The following is a 23,185-nucleotide window of genomic DNA, read 5'->3' on the forward strand; positions in this document are numbered from 1 at the left end:
TATATTACCATGTCATTTCAGAATTTCCATGAAGAAAGCATTCTGCATTGGTCTGTGAGGATGTCAAATGTATGTAACCATTTGAGGTTGTGTTTTTGGTAAAATTCCATTTAGATTTATGCTTTTTTTCTCAGCTTACACTTTCAACGTAAGTGTTTCATTGATGTGAGCATTTACAAACACAGTTTAGTAAGGGTAAGAAACTAGCTTTTTTCATGCATTCAAGTTTGTGTGTGTTTGTGTCAGTTTATCAAAAGCTTATCATTGCCTGGACATGTTAGGCTTTCCAGATCCAGAAGGGAGGCAGATTGCACCAAATCGTGTCTTTGTCACTCTCTCCCTCTCTGTTGCATAGCCTCCATTATAACACACAATCCTGAGTAATTTAGATTTAAACCTATTTTATTTAATAGCAACAACACAAGCAGAGTTGTTCCAGTGGTTTGTGGGAAAATTCAGTTTGCACATTCCGTTTTAATTGTGACAAGCACTGGCTAAACAATCCAGTGCCCATCTGCCTTCTATTTGGCAACCCTCAAAATGCAGCAGAGGGATAGACAGGCAATCAGATATCAGCCAAGACCACCGCAAACCCCCCTCCTGATCGAGAGAAACATGCACTGAAAGTAAGAAGTTCGTACTGACGTACATCTGGCTTCAATCTAGATTAGTTGGATATCGCTTTCATTTATTTTGAATTTATTGGATTACTGCGAAAAACACCTCCGATTTTATCACACACCTGAGAAACATAATAACGCTCTTCATGAGCTATATATTGCAAACCACCACACACATCCCAGCGGATCACCTCTATTGAATTGAGATCTAATCCGCAGAGGGCATTTGGCTCACCAGACTGCAGTGTTGGCCAGCTGCTTCAGGCTGCTTGGGTTCCGGATCAGCCTGTCCAAAGTGTTGACAATCTGCCCAAATTTCGGCCGATCGCTGCGGTTCTTTTCCCAGCAGTCTAACATGAGCTGGTGAAGCACCACCGGACAGTCCATTGGAGCCGGTAGCCTGTAGCCTTCATCTACAGCTTTTATCACCTGGAGGGATGAAGATTCCACATTAAAAATCATACATTAGCAGCGTATACGCTTCATGAATACTGAGCAGATGTATTCCTCGCTTAATGCATTTTGCTTTTGTTTGGAGTTAGATTAATTCATTTTTTATCCATCTGTGACTGAAGTGAGAATGAGATTTCGGATGAGACCGTCTTTGTTAGCGCAAGAGGAGAGCTGTTTAATTTAGTCCCTTTTATGAAATGATACCGCCGTAAGGGAAAGAATAAACTAGCTTGATGCAAACATTCGTATTATCTTAACTCTTGCCTGGAAGACTGTAACCGTTGAAACGCTCCATTGCCTGTTACCATGGCAAAGAAAGGAAGACAGATGGATTTTGTGGTTTACGCCTTGAATGGAACTTTTGAATTCCGCTCCCTCAACACAATAAAACTGCATCCGCTAACAAGCATGCAAACGTTTTTCGTGCTCCACTTTAACATGTCGAGTATACAGGCTTGAATCATTCCCAAATGTCTCAATCTCTTTCCCGAGCAGCCTCTTTCCAAATCCCGAGCAAAGATCTCTTCCCAAGGTGAAAATAAATAAATGAAAATGGTTTCTGGTGTGGAAAATCTGCCAAGAACCCACTGATGCGGATTCAAATTCCCTCTTTTACAGTGGCCTGTGAATTGAAATCTGGAAATGTTCAGCCTCCAGATGCATTTAATCTTTTTACCTTTGTAAGCCTGGGAGGTTTTTTTTTAAATTCCAGTCCCACTGAAGTGTTCTGGCAGAGGGCTTTTATTACAAATCGATAGGGATTCTCAAGTTTAAAAAATTAAGTGGCGCAAAGTTTGTTACAGTTAACTAAAAACTAAAACTATTCATTGAAAATAGAGCCTAAATAAAAGAAAATCTAAATATTAGATGAAAACATCTAAAAAGATTTAAATGAAATTAAATAAAGCTGAAATAAAACTATATATTTTTTTAACTAATAAACTTAAAATTAAACTAAAATGAAAACTGAAGATACTGAAATAAAAGCCAATTCAAAATATTAATAATACTATAATAGTATATACATAATAAAATAACACTAATGATTATAGCTCACAAAATTAATTCTTAAAACTTCCAGATGCGTCCATTTACTGTGAGAGATTTTTGCAGTGTAACTATGGTATTATTTAATTTCAGAATTTACTCACGTCCTGATTAGACATTTCCCAGTATGGTCGTTCCCCATAGGATATCACCTCCCACATGACAATGCCGTAGCTCCACACATCACTGGCTGATGTGAACTTCCTGTAGGTGATTGCTTCAGGGGCTGTCCATCGAATGGGAATCTTACCCCCCTGAAACACAGCACAAAATCAGTGGTTAGCGGTGTTGTGAAGCAGCATCACTACAAATAGCAAAGCTATAGGTGATCACCAGCAAAGTACTAGCACTGCTATTTTTAAAATCATGCAGCTTTACAGTAATGAAGCTATTTTATTATCACAAGTTGTGGAATAGCTTAATAGAAACCTATTTTTGAAATGTAGGTTGTAGCTACTTTCACTAAAGGGGAGCTTTTAGCTTAGCTTAGCTAACTGGGAGCTTAGCTAGCTACATGTCTTTTTTTTTTTTTTTTGAGTACCCTGTCCAAAACTGGTGATTAGCGGTAAGCAGTTTTTAATCAAAATATGTCACAAAGGGACATCAGAGGACACATATGGAACATTAATGTATGGACAACTAAGGAGGAGACAAGCCACTTGTTGAAACATAACTAGGCATAATTGCAACACTCAACATGGCGGCTGTGGTAAAGGAAGTCCTTCCTTTCAATTAAAAAAGCCATTGCTTTATTTTTGCTCTAGAATGCTGGTCCAGCCTTTATTTTTCATTTTTTAATACTCATCTTCCAGCAAAACCATGTACAAATGCATTCACAGGCAGGGAAAGGCACACACCCACACTGAGTAGATGTTTAGCCATCCATCAGTCTGGATAGCTGTTATGACAGTCCTGCGTGACCTCATTTCCAGACTACAGGTCAGCAAGTATATATTTCGCTGTGTCTGATTTTTTTTTCTCTTCTCAATCAAATCATATTTCTTTTAACATATCACAACAAAACTGTTGCATAGTAAATCTAGTTAAAATGAGACTGGAGAGCAGAAGCATGATCTCTCACCCGTGTAGTGTATGCCGCCTCGGGATCATCCTCTAACACACGCGACAGCCCGAAGTCAGACACTTTACACACCAGGTTTCCGTTCACCAGAATGTTCCGTGCCGCCAAATCCCGGTGCACATAGTTCATCTCTGAGAGGTACTGCATTCCTGCAGCTATCCCACGCATCATTCCCACCAGCTGGATCACTGTGAACTGCCCGTCGTGTTTCTGCACAAAATGAAGAGTTCTCATGTCAAATTCTCATCCCTGTGGCTTATTTCCTGCCTTGTTCAACCTCTTTGGATTCTGGCACAGTCGGTCATGTTTGAATGTGTCTCATGAGTAATTCATAATTCATTGGCTCCCTAATTAATAGTGTTGCTCACATGTTACAGGGCATGAGCCATTAACTGCAATCACTGTATAATCATTCAGGCTTTTATGCAAGCAATGGCAAGTAAGTAACCAACTAACCAAATTATGATGTTTCATTATACCCTCTGGCAAGAAAACGTAAATGTTTTGATTGTTAACTAGGGTTGCATGGTAATATTGGAATAATAATGGGATGGTGGTTTGTTAGTGCAGGGGTTTTCAATGAATACCTATCTAATATGTATGCATGTATGTATGTATGTATATGTATATATACATATATACGTATGTGTATACAGTCATGGCCAAAAATAATTAAAAAAATTCACCCTTGGTAAATATGATCAAAGAAGGCTGTGAAAATTAATCTGCATTGCTAATCCTTTTGATCTTTTATTTAAAATTCACAAAGATCTAACCTTTCATTGGATAATAAGAATTTAAAATGGGGGAAAATATCATTATGAAATAAATGTTTTTCTCTAATACATGTTGGACAAAATTATTGGTACCCCTAGAAATTCTTTTGAGTAAAATATCTATATCTATAAATATCTAAGTATATTCCCATTCATATTCACAATTTTGAGCACTCCATGGTGATTATGAACATGAAATTATCCAGCCATGGCTTCATGTTTCACATAAATATAAATAGGAGGGAAAAAAAGCCCAAATTCCCTTAATCATCCATCACAATGAGAAAAACCAAAGAATATATTTCTCTTGTGCAGCAAAAGATAATTGAGCTTCACAAATTAGTGAAGTGGCTTTAAGAAAAGAGCTAGAGCAGTGAAAATTCCCATTTCCACCATCAGGGCAATAATTAAGAATTTCCAATCAACATAAAATGTTACGACACTGCCTGGAAGAGGACGTGTGTCTATATCGTCCTAATGCATGGTGAGAAGAGAGTTTGAGTGGCTAAAGACTCTCCAAGGACCACAGCTGGAGAATTGCAGAAAATAGTTGAGTCTCGGGGTCAGAAAACCTAAAAAAAAAATTGTCAAACAGCACCTACATCACCACATGGCCACAGCCATATCACCCTGCAGCCCAAGACCGGTTGCCCATGGAAGCTAAGCAGGGCTGAGCCTGGTCAGTACCTGGATGGGAGACCTCCTGGGAAAACTAGTGTCCCATGACACTCATCGTAAGGAGTAGGGGTGTAACCCCGGTGTCCTGGCCAAATTCCCTCCACTGGCCCTCGTCAATCATGGCTTCCCAATAATCCCCATCCACTTGATTGGCTCTATGACACTCTCTCCTCTCCACCTGTAGCTGCTGTGTGGTGAGCGCACTGGCGCCGTTGTCCTGTGGCTGCCGTCGCATCATCCAAGTGGATGCTGCACACTGGTGGTGGTTGAGGAGAGACCCCCCACATGATTGTAAAGCGCTTTGGGTGTATTGCAATACACAATAAAGCGCTATATAAATGCCTCATTCATTCATTCATTCATTCACTCACATGTTGTTTGGGAGGGTTTCAAGAAAAATTCTCCTAGCTCATCCAAAAACAAACTCCAGCATATTCAGTTATCAGACACGACTGGAACTTCAAATGGGACTGGCTTCTGTGGTCAGATGAAACTAAAAAATGAGCTTTTAGCAGCAAACACTCAGGATGGGTTTGGTGAACACAGGGATAAAAAAGTACCCCACATGTGTACAGTGAAATATACTGCTGTATTTTTGATGTTGTGGGCCTATATTTCTGCTGGAGGTCGTGGACATCTTGTTTAGACACATGGCATCATGGATTCTATCAAATACCAACAGATAAAAAAATCAATAAGTGACTGACTCTGTTAGAAATCTTATAATGGGCCATGTTTGGATCTTCCAACCGTACAATAATCCAAACACAAACCTCAAAAACAACACAAAAATGGGTCACTTAGCACAAAACCAAGCTTCTGCTGGCCATTCCAGTCCTCTGACCTGAACCCTGTAGAAAATGAGTGGTGAACTGAAGAGAAGCAGCAGCAACATGGAGCTGGAAATCTAAAGAGTCTGGAGTGATTCTGGATGAAGGAATGGTCTCTGATCTCTTGTCAGGTGTTCTCTAACCTCATCAGGCATTATAGGAGAAAATTTAGAGCTGTTAAACTGGCAAATGGAGGTTTAAAAAAGTATTGAACAAAAGGGTGCCGTTAATTGTGGCCAATGTGTAGTAGAGAAAAACATTTATTTCATAATGATATTTCCCCCATTTTAAATTCTTATTATCCAATGAAAGGTTAGATTTTTGTGATTTTTTTAAATAAAAAAATCTAAAGGATTAACAATGCAGATTAATTTTCACAGCCGCCTTTGATCATATTTACCAAGGGTGCCATGACTGTATATACATACATACATACACATACATATGTACATATATGAATGAATATTTTAATGTAATAAATTAATATAATACTTTAAGGTATGTATCAAACTTAATTCTTTTTGAAGATGGGTTGGAAATCATGGGATCATTTATATTTTTTATTTAAATAAAATGAATGTCAATTTTAATATTTCTAAAATCATTTTGGAACAAAAGTGACTGTGAAAAGTGCTATAAAAATTTATTTTAATTGGAAATATTTCTCTTCAAGTCTTATAAGAAGACACTGTCAATGTAATAGAAAGTAAACATTTTCAGGATAATATTTCAATACTTTGCTTTGACTTTAATTCAATGAGAACGTAAAAAACAATTATTTTATAAATACATTACCACACGTTCGATTTTTCTCACATATTATGAATAGTATCTATAAATTCACATTGAAACACACTTTCACCATTTCACATTTAATTAAAAACATTTCTTTTCAAGTTCACACATCTAATATTAGTCTTACAGTGAGTAGAAGACACTGCCAATTTAATATAAAGTAAATATTTTCATGATAATATTTCAGTAATCTCCTTTGACTTAAATATGATGGTTATGTAAAAAAATAAATAAATAAATATTGTCTTTATAAAACAACTCTTCTCAAGAACACAATGATCCAAACAAGCATAAACGATGGTGGTCTAAGCTAGGAAACAAAACACAAGCTCAGGGACACAAAGAAAAACCAGGCATAGAGAGGTGTGAACACACGAGTTGTCGAGCCCAATCTGGAAGAGCCGGACGACTGCTTTGTGTTCCTGTGATATTTCACAGCATTTCCTTTGGTGCAAATTGGCCTCCATCATTTGGAACAAAATAGAGCACGCTCACCTTCAAAAAAGTGTCCAGAGATCCATTTTCCATGTACTCTGTCACTATCATCACAGGCTTACCTAAGGGACAGAGAAAGAGGAGACAAAATGGGAAGTGTGAAATATTGTGGAAAATAGAGAGAGAGAGCGCAGAAGGGAGAGAAAGACGTTTCATTTTTTTCACAGGAGAATAAGAAAAGACACAGTGGAGAGGCAGGAAGAGGCTGGCGCTTTTGTGTCCTATATTTAATTCATTTCCAAGTTGACAGAGAAAAACATGCAGATAAAGAGAGCGGACACCTCCCCCACCCCCAGCGACTTCACAGCCCCTCGTTCCTGCTTTCGTTTGCCTCTACCTGCTGCCTGTTACTCATAGTGACAGCCCCTAATCAAAGCTCTCAATAACAGTCAGGCAGATAATTAGAGCGAGCTGTCCACTGAGAATATCTTTGTCCAGAAATACCTAAAATGGTAATGAGTTCCTTTTGGAGGGAGGATGATGAAGGGGGGAGACAAGTGAGGAGGGAGGTTTTTAGGGGGTGTGGTGATTAATTGCCCTGGGGGTGGTATTGGGGGTGGGGGGGGTTGAAGATGAAGGGGTGTAAAGATCTGCTAATGGGAAAAGTGTTCACCTCTTCGCTATGTCGCAGACACAGCTGCAAGAGACTCATATGGGGAGATCACACCTGCGTTGCTGAAAGTGATTAAAAATTCTCCCTTGATTCCACCCAAATAACACGCTGTCAGTCAGAGAGACCCCCCTTCTCACAGGGAAGAGTACATGCTAATCCATCCTGATTATCAGAGATGCTTGATGGATGTAACGCATGGCGGAAACTTTCACCTCGGGGCACCAGACGCACGCCAGCATGAGATGCCGTTTAGCCCTAGAGATGTTTTCCATTTTTGTGAGCAGCCCATAGTTGTGCCTAGCCTTACAGGTTTTAGGTTTGAATGCTGCAAGGTGATCTTTGAGGTATCACCATTGTGACACTGAGGAAACAACATAACCGCAGTTTGATAGGGACTGTTTATGTAAATTATTAGTGTCATTTTTATTTATTTACATATTTTTCCATTTTTAAAATTAAATAAAATAATGTAAATAAATAAGGCTGGTCCAGGTTTTTCAGAGAAAACAAACAAAAAAAATATAATATGAACATTTATTTCCATTTGACTATTTGATTTGTGAGGTCAAACAGTGATGTTTTGTTATTTATTTTATATTTATTATTATAATTATAATATTGTTCTTGTAAATTAATTGTTTTTTATTTTTAGATTAAAATCATAGGAATTAAATTAAATTAAAAAATAAAAAAATAAACAAAATAATAGAAAATAGACTGGTCCAGTTAATATGCATTTAAAACAGAAAAACTAACTAAGTGATGTTTTTTTCATATTTAATGTATGTTATATATGTAATATGTATTAATAAATAATATATTTCCCTGTAAATTAATAGAGGTTTTTTGTTTTCATTCATTTTATTTTTAGATTAAAATAATTCAAATTCAAATAAATGGAATGAAAAATCTATTAAAAAAATTCAAGACAAATTCAGGATGGTCCAGTTAACATGCATGCATTTTATAGAAATAAACAAAAAGCATGAACAATTTTTCCAATTTACTAATTGATTAGTGAGATCAAATGTGATTTTTTTTTTTTTTTGTTATTTATTTTATATATTATAATAAATATGTTGATACTTTAATTGTTACATTGTGCTTTAACTGTTAAATAGTTTGCATGGTAAAACCTTGAAAACGTTGCATCAGTAAAGCACCACTTCTATCACCATATGAACGCAGGCGGACATCACAAGCCTCTGCATTGTGACTTTTGCACACCTCTCGCTGCAATGCAAGAAGTAAAAGAAAATGTGAGCAGAAGACCTTGAGGACAAAGATAACAAGACATCTGCCCTGTCAATTTCAAAACACAATTTAAGCCTGCAGATTTGAGATTTGCGGGTGAGGCTACAAGCGAAGAGTCAATGGTTTCATTATGTTTTGTAATCTCTACTTCAGCAAAGCACAAAGAAATAGAAACCCAATTGAATCCAATAAAACCCCATTCAGCCCTAACAAGCTATTTATAGCACCAAGCCCTAAGACGTTGCCAGTTGTGGTTTCAGATGAATGGGGGTTGCACTGTATGTCCTAGCTGTCACTGTAAGTAAATCACAAATGTATCGGTCACACCCTTAGAATCGAAGCCACACGACAAGCGTGGCGAAGGATATCTGAAAGGATCACGCATTAGCTTATCAACATGGGACAAATTACTTTGACAATGAGCTAGCTGGATAATGTGGCCTCCTTGCCTCAACCTACAAACCTCTGGCCACCAGAACTGAAATATAGAGCGCATTCAAACATAAAGCGCAACATCTTCCTGACATTACCGTTGTTTGCATTATCAGATCAAACTGACGTGCATTTCCCTACTCTAGCTTATGGCTGATGGTTCTGCTGATAGGTACGTTAATGAAATTACCTAACTACTTCTCCATGCATGCACATTTAAGGGTGATCGATGCTACAGCAGTTTTAGAAGCGCTTCAATTAGACAGTATTCACATACACGCACGCGTGCGCGCTCAAACATCCACTGCGTCCCGTGGTGAGCCAATCTATTCTAAATGTCTAAGCATTGTGGAAAGGTCGTAATTATGGCTATTATCACAGGAGCAAGGAATTTGTACATGTATTTAAGGGAAACTGAAAAAGGTGATATACATTAAAAGACCTGCAAATTCAGTATGTAGTCTGTACATCTTCTGTAATCACATGCTTAGGAGGCATTTGATAAGAGGAATGCTTAAAATAACAAAATAAAATATTGACTGGTTCCATTAATATGCATGCATTTTTATAGAAAACCATTCAGGATAAAATAAAATAAAAATGTAAAAATAAAATAAAAATATTTAAAAAAATAAAATACAATTTTGAAAATAAAACAAAACTTAAAATAAATTAAATTAAATTATAAAAAATAAATTAAATTAAAATAAAAATGTAAAAGTAAAATAAAATAATATAAAAAAGTGTCTTGTCCAGTTAAAATGCATGCATTTTCTAGAGAAACGTATTCCGAAAAAGATCATTTGCCGTGAAAGACCTGTAACTCCAGTATGTACTCCATAAATCATCTGTAATCACATGCTTTGGTGGCATCTAATGAAATTACAGGAAATTAACATGCAAGAAATAAAATAAAAATAAAAATAAAATAAAATATTGGCTGGTCCAATTAAAGGGGTCATATAATGCCCATTTTCCACAAGTTGATATTATTCTTTAGGGTCTTAATGAAAAGTCTGTAACATAGTTTGGTTAAAATTTCTCATTGGTAGTGTAAAAAACACCTTTTTCACCCTGTCAAAAACAGCTCGTCAGAGCAAGCGGTATTGTGTCATTCTCCTTTAAATGTTAATGAGCTCTGCTGACTCCGCCCCTCTCTTCAGAGCCGCTCTCTGAGGGACTGTTTACTTTAGCCGCATTCATCCTGAAACTTGCTAATTAGCACATTATTAGGAAAGGCCATTTGCAAAGATTCATTTAAAAAACCTTGTACTCACTTTTTCTGGAGGTGAAGCTGGATCACAAATGATTCGCGCAAACATAGACACATTTAGGTAGATGGAGGGCGCATTCCCTTCAGAACCAAACCTAATCATCTTCAGCCGCTCAGATGACGGGAGTAAATGACTGCTATACAAAACACCTCAATCGCTTAGGAGTCATTCTTGTCTACATCTGCTCTGGCGGTGAAACAACTGATGACAGCTCACTCAGGGCGGGTCTGAGGTAAGACACCAGTGCAGTCTGTGCTGAAACGCTGCTGTCAATCAACAATCGTGGGAGGGGTCTCCGTCCGTGTGACGTCACACGGACAGACGGCTCGATTTGAGAGAGGGGTAAAGATTTAACGAGATTACAAAAAAAACACTGGGTGGATTTTTATCATTATAGGGTGGTTGTGTACACACACTGCCAACACACATTGCAGTTCAAACAACTTGTAAAAGTGCATGTAGCATTATATGACCCCTTTAATATGCATGCATTTTTAGAGAAAACCATTCAGGATAAGAAAACACAAGAAATGTAACTCTGAAATGAGAGTTAAAAAAATAAAAATAAATACAAAAAATTCACAAAACAAAATCAAAATCAAATCAAATAAAATTCAGGCTTATCCAGTTAATATGCATGTATTTTCTAGAGAAAAAATATTCAGAAAAAGATAATTTGCCATTAAAGACCTGCAACTCCAGTAGGGCTGCAACTAACGATTATTTTAATAATCGATTAATCTGTCGATTATTTTTCGATTAATCGATGAATCGGATTTAAAAAAAAAAGCATTCATTTCCAACCCTTTATTCAAAAACAGAACTAAAATCTTTAGAAAGTGCACAAACATGTTGCTCCTTGAACATCCCTGAGCTGTTATAATAATAATAAAATAAAATAAAAATGGACTAACACAAAAAACATACACATGTAAGCTTTACATCTGGGAGTGCAAAAAATCAAATAATTTAACAACACTGCGTCGTTAGCGTTGGTATTGTATCAGACACCTGCACTTAACATTATATGAAAATCAAGCTCAAATGGAGTTAATAATGTTTTTGACCAGAGAATGACGGAGATGGAGTGTTTTGTCTGTCGTTAGAACGGCTGTAACTGTTATGCAGTGCATAAGTGCATTAAGTGCATTATGCTTTCATCAACTTTTACAGGTTATATAACTTTGATTGTAGCTATATGGGCGCTTAGTTTTTTCTTGTTGTTTAATACACTTGGCCAAAATCTCAAATTAAGCGCTTATGCACATAATGCACAGGATATTTAAAACGTATATAGACAGCAAATAACTAATTCTTCTCCACTCTTCAAACACACAAAAACATTATCCTTTACTGACAGTGTTTGAGTAAAGAAAACGCTGTACTATTCAAACACCAATTATTTATTCACCCTTGCATTGCGAAAAGCAGAGATCTCATCTTCTCCAGGCTGTGCGCGCGTCAATCTGAACGGAGGCGGGTGAAGTTACGAGGTCTCGCTGAGAGCTCGATGATCCAATGGCGTTACAGTTTTACTGACAAGTTATTTTAATGCTTATAATTGGTTTACTATTTTTAAAACTCTCTGATTTAAAATAATAAAACGAATTATAAGCGACTCAAGTTTGGATAATTTTTCACAGCACCTGACTGGGCTAGGGTATGGCAACTGCCATACTCTGCCATACGCAAACACCGCCCCTGCTCCCACACCTTGGATGACTTGGGTCGCACGGATTTCTCTGCCTCCGCCATGTATCTTTCCTCTACCTCCGCTCGTTTTTTTTTTTTTACTTTTTGTTTTTTATTTATGAGGCGCCAAACTCTGCTAGCATCCGTGCGCGAGAGAGACCGAGTGTGTTCACTCCGCTCCGCGCTCAACTAAAGTTTTTATTTTTTTATTTTTTTTTAATAATCAAACTTCTCCGCGTCGCGCGACACAACGAATCGATTATGAAATTCGTTGCCAACGCTTTTAGTAATCGATTTTTATCGATTTAATCGATTCGTTGTTGCAGCCCTAAACTCCAGTATGTACTCTGTACATCATCTGTAATCACATGCTTTGGAGGCATTTGATGAAATGACAGCATATCATGAAATATCAGAGGACAAAGGAATTTTTAGGGCTTAAAACAAGTTAAGCTCTAGCTTAAAAGCACACATTACTCTGAACAAAGCAATACTTTCAATAATTTAGAAATGACATCCTCTTATCTATTGTTCCTGCTGTTGATGGCACAAAGAAAAACTTTTCTTGAGGACTCAGCTGGAATGAACCTGAAAATACAGCCACGGATGGCAAACGTTATCAGATAGCAGACTAGAGTCCGCTAATCTGATGGTTAGATGCACAATGGGTTTATAATAGAGACGATGACAGCTCTGTGTTTTTGCAAAGATGCGGGATAAAGAACTGAATGGGGCATTAAGGTCTATTCTGATTCCATTCTCTGAGCTGCTGACACATTTGCATTACAAAAAGCTCAATCACGGTCTAATTTTTTCCGTCTGAGGTGGTAATGATAGAGCGCCTCTCTGAAAGCTGTGTTACGTGACAGATGCTTTTCATATTACAGCGCAAAACTCTTTGTCTTTCTCGCCGGCGCTCCATCAGGCAGCATAAACACTCTTCAGCCTCTTTAATGCATCTCCACTCGGCTCCATCAGTGCTGTGATTAGTCTGTGCGTACGAGGAGGGGGCTGGATTGACAGCTGCTTCTGTAATGCAGTGCGAGGGGTCGCTGACCTCTCCTATCCCCATCCCCTACCCCATCAGGCTGATCTGTGACCTGTGAAATTACTCCAGCTATCATATCTCACCCAATCAGCAGCGGATGAGGACACGTTTGCAAACCAACACACGCACACACGTGTGTTAAATTACCTGCCAGAAAGATACGTAATATGATAGTTTCACTGAGCCTTATTCACAAATAATTACGTAAAGTTGTTACGTACAGATATTTCTTCAAAATATCATCTTTTATGTGCCGCAAAAGATTGTCATACAGGTTTGAAGACGTGAGGGTGTGTAAATGACAACAGAATGTTCATGTTTGGGTGAACTATTCCTTTAATGTTTATTATTATTATTATTATTATTATTATTATTATTATTATTATTATTATTATTATTATTATCATCATCATCATATATTTATTTTTTATTAATATGGATTTTTAAAATAAAATTATACTCTAAATAAGAAACTAAAACTGCCAGCAGGTGGCGGTAAATGTCTTTATGAGCAAGTCATTGAGTCATTCATTCGATCTGATTTGATTTGATTCGTACAAACAGCTGATTCATTCAGTAATTAAGTATATGGCTCTCTTTATGAATGGGCCACTGAATCACTGGTTCACACGATTTGTTCAAAACGCAGATTCATTTAGAAACGAAACACCACTATGATGCTCGGAGACACACAACGGTTCTGCTATGATACACACACACACACACACACACACACACACACATATATATACATGCATACATACATATTTTATACTTTTTATTATATACACTGCAACAAAAAAAGTTTTTTTTAAATAAATTCCTATTTCTAAAAACGTTGCCATAAGGTTAATGACTAATAGCCATTATGAGGACATACAGGAAGTCTGTGTACATTTGGACAATACAAGCCTATAATAATGAAAGCCTTTCACTGACTTATTTGTTGAATCAAGACTTCCATAACCTCATAATTATGTTGTAACAGCACAGAATTAAAAAAAAGGAAAATTACTGTATTTTTATTTAATAAGTGAGGAAAAGCTGTACCGTCAACATTAATAATAACTATTTGAACTGAATCAAACTAAAGGCCACCATTAGCATTTTGCATGAGTAAGAGGAACTGGGAGGAAATGTCGAGAGGATTAAATGTTGTTAATTCTGACATTGAATATTCATGCTCCCTCCCAAAACTCACATCCAATTATATGTTTGTATTATCGATATTCATGCAGCTGGCATGAATATGGATGGTCCTTTTGTTATAGAGCCTGTCAGTCTAATCCACTGAGACTTGAAGGAGGAAAAAACTCCTAAAGAGAGATCAGTAGAGGAAATTACCACTCAATAGTGACCAAAACACCTGTTGCAAGATACTGCTTTTTTTTTTAAACGCAGACAATAGAAACTGAAACAATAAGTTGGCAAATTCAGGTTCAGAAGCGCTATTCTAATCATGGCCAATATTAGCATCCTCGTTATCAGCGAGCAGGCAGCATACATCAATTTCAGATTCTCAGGAGTGGCAATACAAGCAATCAAAAGTAATATAGATATGCGTTATAATATATATGCGTTTATATAATGTAAAGTCAAACAAAACAGTGGTTTCTTCAATTTATTTTTTCTACAAACAATTTAAGTTAACTCTCACCATGATGATATGTTATCTATGACCTTTCTGAAGACATTATCTTACCAGCTAGAGTGATGATTCAAAGCGATAAAAGCAATTTCAAAGGCATACTGTCATAGCACATTTGTATTCTAAAGTAGAAGTAGGGCAGAAAATCACTGATATAAATACTGTCATACATATTTATTCGAATGAATATTCATGAACCGTGATATTTGTTTTTTGTTGAAGATAAGATTGTAAGGTCAATTATCTCTGCGTGGAAATCACAGGGGGTACAAACTATTTCCAGCAATAGACGTTACGTGCAAATGTGTTTCGGCTGTAAATGCTTACATCTGGTGACGACTCCCTCCAGTCGAATGATGTTGGGATGGTCAAACTGGCCCATAATGCTGGCCTCACTCAGAAAGTCACGTCTCTGCTGCTCTGAATATCCAGCTTTCAGACTCTTGATGGCCACCTGGATCTCCCTCTTACTGGGCAGCCTCAGACGGCCACTGCAGACCTCTCCAAACTCACCTGGGAGTCAAACAAGAGCCTGTCAACTAATTGAATTTACCCTCAATCCCTCATTTCATTGCATTACAATCCCCTGGTGAGCTGTTCAGGTGGTTTACACAAGTAGGGCAAGTTTTTGAGTCGATTTATTTTGACTTACCAGCCCCAATAACTCTCTCAATCCGTATGTTGGAAACTTCGATCTCTTTGGCAAAGTCTCGCACCGCCTGGTTGGGGTCCTCATATGTGTGCGGGTGAATGTACGTGCGGGTTTCGGGAAGTTTTACTGCAATGCAAAAACACGGTAGGAGTGGGGATAACGGTTGGGTTATTTTACAGTCACTTTAGTTACATAGACTGAACCATCCATTTTCCTAAAAGAAGGGGAGTGCTGCATTTTCAACCTCATTAAACATTGTCTTTGGCAGGCAGGAAAAGTGTCATTAGAGAAAACACACATTAGGCAACTAGAGCGATCAGAGACATCATTTATCAGCAAATGCATCAGAGTCTCTGTTCACTAACCGACAATTTGCTGGAAAAAACATGCATTTTCGTTATTCATCCATCCAGCCAGACCGAATTACGTTCACCGTCTGACTGGCCAGAAAAAATACAATCCTGATTTGATGACATATCTCAAAATATATTCTTTGAACGTACTATATTAGACATCTTAAAACGTTTTGTTCCATATTTTGCTGATTACTCATAAAAAAAATGAGTTATTTTCCAAGACCAAAAAACCTGCGCGCATTACCTCGTCCATGCTGAAACTGCATTTTCTCTTCCTCAGGGTCTTGCTTTGCTTTAATATATCCACAGCGCCTGGAACAATAGAATAAGCACAATTAAAACAGACAGACACAATGAAATACATGCTTTCTCTCACACTAAATCAACCAGCCAATCCCCCAAGACTAAGAAAATGTTGATGACCGTAGAATCAAATCTACAGTGGCCTGGTCTGGTCACATATATCATCTTTTTACAATATAGTTTAACCATAATGTGTCTTTAGGGTCCAGTTTTCCCACCTAGTAAAGGATTTCACTGCTTTAATCCGCTCTTTAGCACCAGGAAAATTCAATCCTGTCACCTCTGACTTTATCATTAACTACATCATTCCTCTCACAGTGGGATCATGAATAAGGAAATGCCCCAGATAATGAATATTCCAATACACTGGGGAGGAAAGGTGGCCAACGTAGGACTGATAATTATGTTCATTATTCATTTAATCCTCTTAGTGACACACGCTCACACATTCCTTTTTCCTGTCATGTCTTTAACAAGAACGAATTGCCAAAAATGTAATGTCCCAGGCTGACTAGCCATAGTAATTATACAGCATGCTGAAATGTGGAGAATGGCTGCAGAATGTCTACAGGCTGGCACATTTGATGGGGACCAGGTGGAAAAAGCCATCCTAAATGGGTTTCTAGAGGACACTGGCTCAATAATATGGGTGAATATCCACTTACGAATAGAAAAGCAGACTGGAGTCTCTATTGTGCTATAGCAGATGACAAAATGCAAGGCATTTCCTCTAACAGCAGGTAAAGAAAGCTAAGGCCACAGTGGAGAGAGAGTGTTATGAGTCAAAAGCCTTTGGGGGGAGTTCACACTGGACTCATTTTTGCATCCAAAACCAGCTAGAGTGCAAGGGAATGGAGCAGATTGCAGCGGTCATTTAAGAAGATAATGTTTTTAAACTGACATACCTTTTTAAAAAATGCAACGAGCAGAGAGATATCACACAATTGTCAAAAAGGCCTGTTGGACGATTGTGTACACAGATGACCAAAATAAAAACTGTGTAAATACTGGGTAAAAACTGTAGAAAACCTATAATTCATGGATGAGTGCTATTCAGTGTTATGTAGTTGTTTGTGCATGTATAAGATCTGCAAAGTTACAAAGCTCAAAGTCTCCCACAAAAGGATTTATTCTACCTAAAAGAGAAGGCTGATCTAGGCCGGGCTGAAACGCCTCATTCAAACACGCCCCCACATATTAAATATTTGCGTAATGCAGCCCAAATGTGCACGCAAAGAAAGGCGGCGTGGTTTCAGTAACCACAGTAGTGTTGATGCAGCCGTGTCAGGGAGACGCTGTGTGTTTCTGAGTGAAAGCAAAAGCACTTTATTTGGCCTTCCGAAAGTAGATGCAATTAGGAATCATTGGTTAAGATTTGTTTACAACAGAACAGCACAACCCAAATATTTGAATTTGCACAACGCATTTTACGGACGACAGTTTTGTGAACCTAGGAGAGTACAAGGCTGGCTGTGCACAAAGGCTATTTCTAAAAAAAGTCAATTCAGACTTTTACAATGACAATCTGGTGCTTCTGAATCAGCGACTGAATATGTTTTGTTATTAGGTTAAGTATTTGCCATTGACTGTTCAAATGCGGAGTTTTGCGCAGTGTAGAGTATTGCGTGTGTGTGTGCGTGTGAGGGGAACAGAGTCAGAAATCATAGCACGTCAGCTGTCTTAACCGCGGCTTGTGTACTGCAAATACATACGAGCATCATCACTGTGTCTGTCATGCGACTCTGTTCTCCTTTCGGCGATTATGGTCAGGGGCGTTACATTTCCGACGCGCGCTTGTGGTGTTCGGCCAATCACAATGCACTGTGTCAGCTGGCCAATCAGAGCAGACTGTGCTTGTCGGAAGGAGGGGATTTGTAGAAAACGATGTGTTAGAGAGAGGCGGGGCATAGAGGAACTACAACAATGTACAGTATTTGAACATTAAAGTATGTCAGCATATTCTGTTACACCAAATACACAAAATAATGATATTTAAAAATAGCATCATATGACCCCTTTAACAACAGTATCTAGGACTGAACTATATCTAGATTGAAAGATGTAGAGTGATAGAATGATAGATAGAATTATAGAACGATAGATAGAATGACAGAATGACAGACTAACAGATACAATGATAGACAGAATGACAGATTAAATGATGGAATGACAGAAGCGACAGAAGAACAGAATGATATCTAGAACAATATATACTGTATATCAAGCGATAGAACAATTGACAGAACCTTTCGAGCGAGTGCTAGAACGACAAATGGATAGATGGACAGATTCAATTCAAAATGACACTTAAGAACTCTGAATTCTGCACTGCAATCAGTCCATAATGATCAAATCACCAAAAATCTGCAATCAAATTGCTAAGCTAGTAATACTCCTGTAGCAGCTGTGGAAACGATCATGAGTCAGGGTTACCAGTATTTTGATTCTGGTATTGATGTTATACACAGTTAACAATGCTAATCAATACAGGATACAGAGTCCCCTTCATTCAAGAGCCAGAGCGTGCTCAGCTGCTCCAGAGCAGTCGAAGCATGGGGGCCCGAGGCCGGGGTTGGGGCGAGAGCAGACCTAGGGGTCTATTACATAATGGGAAGACCGCTGGGTTCATTCATACCCCCTCTAATCTGGTCTGTTGCATCTCCCTACGGAGCAGCGGGGGGTAAATCTTTCCCTTTCAGCTGTTGTACAGCCCCGTCTGGTGGGGGGTTCAGAGGTACATGTGTGTCGTTTCCTTTCTGCTGCTTTTAATGAGACTGGGGGTCTCAAGAGAGACCCCACCTGTTCATCAGCCACACATACACATGCACCCCCCTAAATAAATGCTCAGGGGCCTAGTGTGCATCTGTGTGCAGGTACAACCCCCCAACCCCTCCGATCTTTAACCATCCCATGTGCGAAACACAGTCTATTAAGTGGAACATGCTTGCACGTGGGGCGCAGGGCTGGAGGGGTTCGCAGAGGTGGGCCGCCCAATTGAAGCATGTGGTAATCAGGGAGAGTAAATCGACTCTGAAACCGACCCCGCTTGCTCTCTAACCTGCCCTGTCGTCCCTCGAGGTCCCGCAGACGGATCCCTCCCCCTTGCACCTGCCGCAGCGCCGCTCAACATGCTGATGAAACACTTCCCGTGCCGCAGCGGGAGATCCGGGAGCTTCTAAAGTGAAGCGTGATCCCACCCTTCAACCTTCCTGTCACTCATTTGAATGCAATATGCACACTGCGGGGCTATTTGCATATTCTGTTATAACGGCGGATAAAACGAAAAAAAAAAAAAAAAACGTGACAGACTAGCGTCTAGGACTCTGCAATTAACACATTTTTCAACTCCGAAGCATTCCTCAAATCCCTTTTGTGTGGTGATAAAGACGTTTCGCAGCCCTACACCGCTGGAAGCCCTTTTGTCTATGACCCAGTTTCTTTTTCCTTTCTTCTTCCTCTCTTTTGTCTTTCTCCCGCTCTCACAGTGTGAAGCTTGTATCTGCAGGTGACAGTGCAGCGGTGCAGCTTTGTATCTGCTGACAGGGTTCATATCTTTCTCTATGCCTTTGAGAATGGGACATCGAGTGTCATGGTGCAAAAGCAGAGAGACTCTTAAACTGTCTGGCCGGCTTGAGGGAACGATGAGTGAGAGCTGACTCAGAGTTTGCCATAAGCATTTAGAGAAAGATGTAATGGAGAGATTGAGAAAATAGACATATTAAGTGCTTGTCAAGACAATATTATTGCTTATACATACCTTAAGTACTAAATGCTGGGATGTAACTCGATCTAGAACTAAAGTATTACAGTACATATTCCTACTCTAAGGTACTACTATGCACCTACTATGTACAAAGTTGTCTCTTTAAGGATACTGCCCTAGTGACAAGCTGTTCCAACAGTGTATCACATGCAAGCTTTTTCTTTTGCTGTAATTGATTTTGAGCCTATACGCACATAAATAATGTGGCTATATAAACTATATATCAGACTAATCAGACAAAGAACCAAGTGGTTTCCTCAAACAGCCTCAGCATGAGATTATGTGCTACGAGCATAAAACTCTGTTGTTTTAATGTGGTAACTCTGTCCTCTGACCCTCAAACTACTTCATTACATAATGATACTCCAGCTCATTGAGCTAATGAGGTAAAGCAGCTTCCAGCTGGGTCTCGAGGTCTGTTCAGCATGTAGCGGACGGCAAGCCAGCTCCGGCTTTCACCTGCTACAAGGACATGCCAAGCCACTGGCATGGTCAATACATCCCAGTAGGGTGGCATGAACAACAGAACAAAATTCAACTGATGTCCTTGCATGTTGCCACGTGTCTATTCTCCTAAAGGACAGTGTTAATTTGGAACGGTTCACTGAAGCATGTATTTTTTTTTCTGGAAAAATCTGTAAAGAAAGAGTCCACACATCCTTGAGCCAAAACTTTTGCTGGTCAATATCATGAATTATTAATGATTTCTCTCCAGAAGTTTGTAATTTTGCAAGCTTTTTCAGAGAAGTACAAGGACATATTGACACATCTGATGAAGACAAACCGAACAGACCAAAATAAACCTATCATTACCAATAAACAGTTATTATATTCTGCTATATTTTTATAAGCATATCTGACAGGTCATAGTATAATCTTATGATTTAAAATACAAATAAATAAAGATTGCTATAGAATACAGAACTAATAACATAATGACAAAACGTGGATATACTTTTATATATACTGTAAATAATAACTTTTGATTCTAAGTGTATCTGAAAATATAGAAATAAATTCCAAATAATGTAATATTTTCTAAAAAAAATACACAAAAAAACCCAGGAATATTGGCAATATTATGGAAGCCTGTTTCTAGTAATTGCGACTTTTTATCTCACAATACTGAGTTCAAATCTTGCAATTCTGACTTTTTTCTCAGAGTTGCGTGATAATTCTGACTTTTTCCTCTCACAATTGCGAGTTATAAAGTCAGAATTGATAGTTTGTATCACTCAAATCTGAGAAAAAAGTCAATTTCCAGTTTATATATTGCAATATATAAACTCACAATTCTGAGACAATAGTCTTTTTCCCCCTGAGAACTGGACTTTGTAACTGACTGAAAAAAAGTCAGTTGCGAGATGTAAACTCGCAATTGTAAGGTAAAAAAAAGTCAGAATTGCGAAATAAAAAGTCGCAATTACCTTTTTATTTTTTTTTTTAGTGGTGGAAACAGGCTACTAAACAAAATGGAACAGAGTGATAATAGTAAATCAGAATTTCTTTGTAACTCGACATTGAGAGTGTGGTCCCTAGAGACATCTCTGTAAACCTTTCCTCCTACCTTAGGATAAAAAACAGATTTACAATCAGGCTAATTACTAAAAGAGGAAATGATCGTGTGTTTGGAGGAAATGGACACTCATAAATTCTAAGCTCCTCTGACAGGTGTTTTAAAAACACTGACTCTATCAGTTGAGAAGGGTTCATTACGCTAATTGAAATCCAGAAGAAAATCGAGCTGATTGATGGTGCATCCTCGTCTCATCTCTAGCTATTGCACATGCATCCAACATATCATCCACTTATATATTCCAGAATGTTCTGCTGACGCATCCAGACACATCTACAGCTGGCCTGCCATCAAACGCATGGAAATGAAATTCTAAGTGAAGCTGCGTGCTGAGAGTGAGCGAGTCATGATGTGCTCAGGGGCTACACAGCCAGAGATTTCTACTTGGAAAGGTACTGGAATAGCCAGATGGAACTGTTTGAAAAAAAACCCAACAACCCTGTTTAACAACCGAACACGCTCATGCAACCATTTCGGAATGGCATAGTAATTCCATTTTGTGCGTGTACTTGAACGTGTTGCTATGTTAAACACATACAAATGGGCAAGATACAGGTAATGTCTGCACTAAATCAACTGAACAAGACCCATTAAGCCCTCGGCTGTGCCTCCAAAGCATGATCTACACTGCTCAAACAAAGAACTAAATAACAAAACACATTTACTAGCTACATTCACTCACGCTGGTAGATTGTGAATGAAATCTACTTCCCCTAAATGGCATCAGTTACACCATACTGTGGGTTTTCACTACACAGAGAGAAATGTGGCACTGGAATCTCTCAGTTTATGATTGTGTATGTCTGTTTTCAGCTGCTCTATCACAATAGTTTTAAAATGATTTCAGACACCAAACTGTTTTTTTTTTTTGACTAATTGGTTGTTTATGTGCTGCTCTCACGTAAAAACCAGCAGAAACAGCAACTGGAGTACCATTTTTGTTTTTAAATGATGTTTGCAGTGTAAACTAGATAATTTTGTGTTTGTACAATTTGATAGAATTGAATCATTTACTCCATCACATTTCAACCATCAGAGAGCAGCTGTTATATCATGGCGTGTACTTATTTTATTATGCAATTTATTATTTTGTTCCCCTTCTTGCATGGTTTAGCACACTTCAAATCTGCCAAACCTTGACGTGATTGAGTAAGACAGGCAGGGGTAAAAAAGCCAAAAAGGTTCCTCGCATAACACAAACACATAACCACTAATCAGAAATGCAATAACCCCAATAATGGAATATAACCGACAATTCATTTATCACTCCTGCAGAAATCAGCCATGTGGCTTCTAGATTTCATCATTAAACTGCAATAATTCCATCCAACATGAGCATTAGCGAATGGTTTGGAGGCCGTCCAACTGGAGGTAAAGGGAATTGTTTTAATATCAGAAGCTTGAAGTCTTCAACTCGTATTCATGGCTGGCAAACAATGCTCCTCAGACTTGATAATGTACGCGTCTTTGGTTAGTAGGCACCTGCTAGAAGTACTGCGGCATCTGTCATTGTACTGAAATGTTCCACAGACACAATCACAAGGATCTTAAGTCTTTAAAGTGTGTCCTTCATTTTTAATTGCTTTTCTGGAAATAAGCAGAAAATAGGGGGGAAGTGAAAGACAAACGAAGACCATCTGCCAGCATCATCACCAGCCAATCAAAGCTGTTTTTTCCTCATCAAGTACCAGAATGCTGGCCAACTCCAAATCACTGGGAGCCCAAATCAGTGCAAAAACAAAGTTGAACACACTAAACATGCCTGAACTCTTCGTATTTCACTGACCAACCTCAACTTT

At 38.3% G+C, this 23,185-nt stretch overlaps 1 protein-coding gene across 2 annotated transcripts in view; it reads right to left on the bottom strand.

Annotated features, from left to right (window-relative positions):
- Positions 1-23,185, bottom strand: part of ek1 (eph-like kinase 1) — a 79,230-nt gene that overhangs the window by 5,803 nt on the left and 50,242 nt on the right. For both annotated transcript variants that reach the window (XM_058765955.1, XM_058765953.1), the window contains exons 9-15: positions 15,989-16,056; positions 15,389-15,514; positions 15,064-15,249; positions 6,776-6,837; positions 3,202-3,411; positions 2,225-2,374; positions 856-1,049 (exon numbers count right to left, since the gene is read on the bottom strand). In XM_058765955.1, coding sequence (XP_058621938.1) covers positions 856-1,049; positions 2,225-2,374; positions 3,202-3,411; positions 6,776-6,837; positions 15,064-15,249; positions 15,389-15,514; positions 15,989-16,056 — 996 coding nt within the window. The remainder of the gene's footprint in view (positions 1-855; positions 1,050-2,224; positions 2,375-3,201; positions 3,412-6,775; positions 6,838-15,063; positions 15,250-15,388; positions 15,515-15,988; positions 16,057-23,185) is intronic.

Source organism: Onychostoma macrolepis, chromosome 24 (genome assembly GCF_012432095.1).
Source record: "Onychostoma macrolepis isolate SWU-2019 chromosome 24, ASM1243209v1, whole genome shotgun sequence".
Classification (NCBI taxonomy): domain Eukaryota; kingdom Metazoa; phylum Chordata; class Actinopteri; order Cypriniformes; family Cyprinidae; genus Onychostoma; species Onychostoma macrolepis.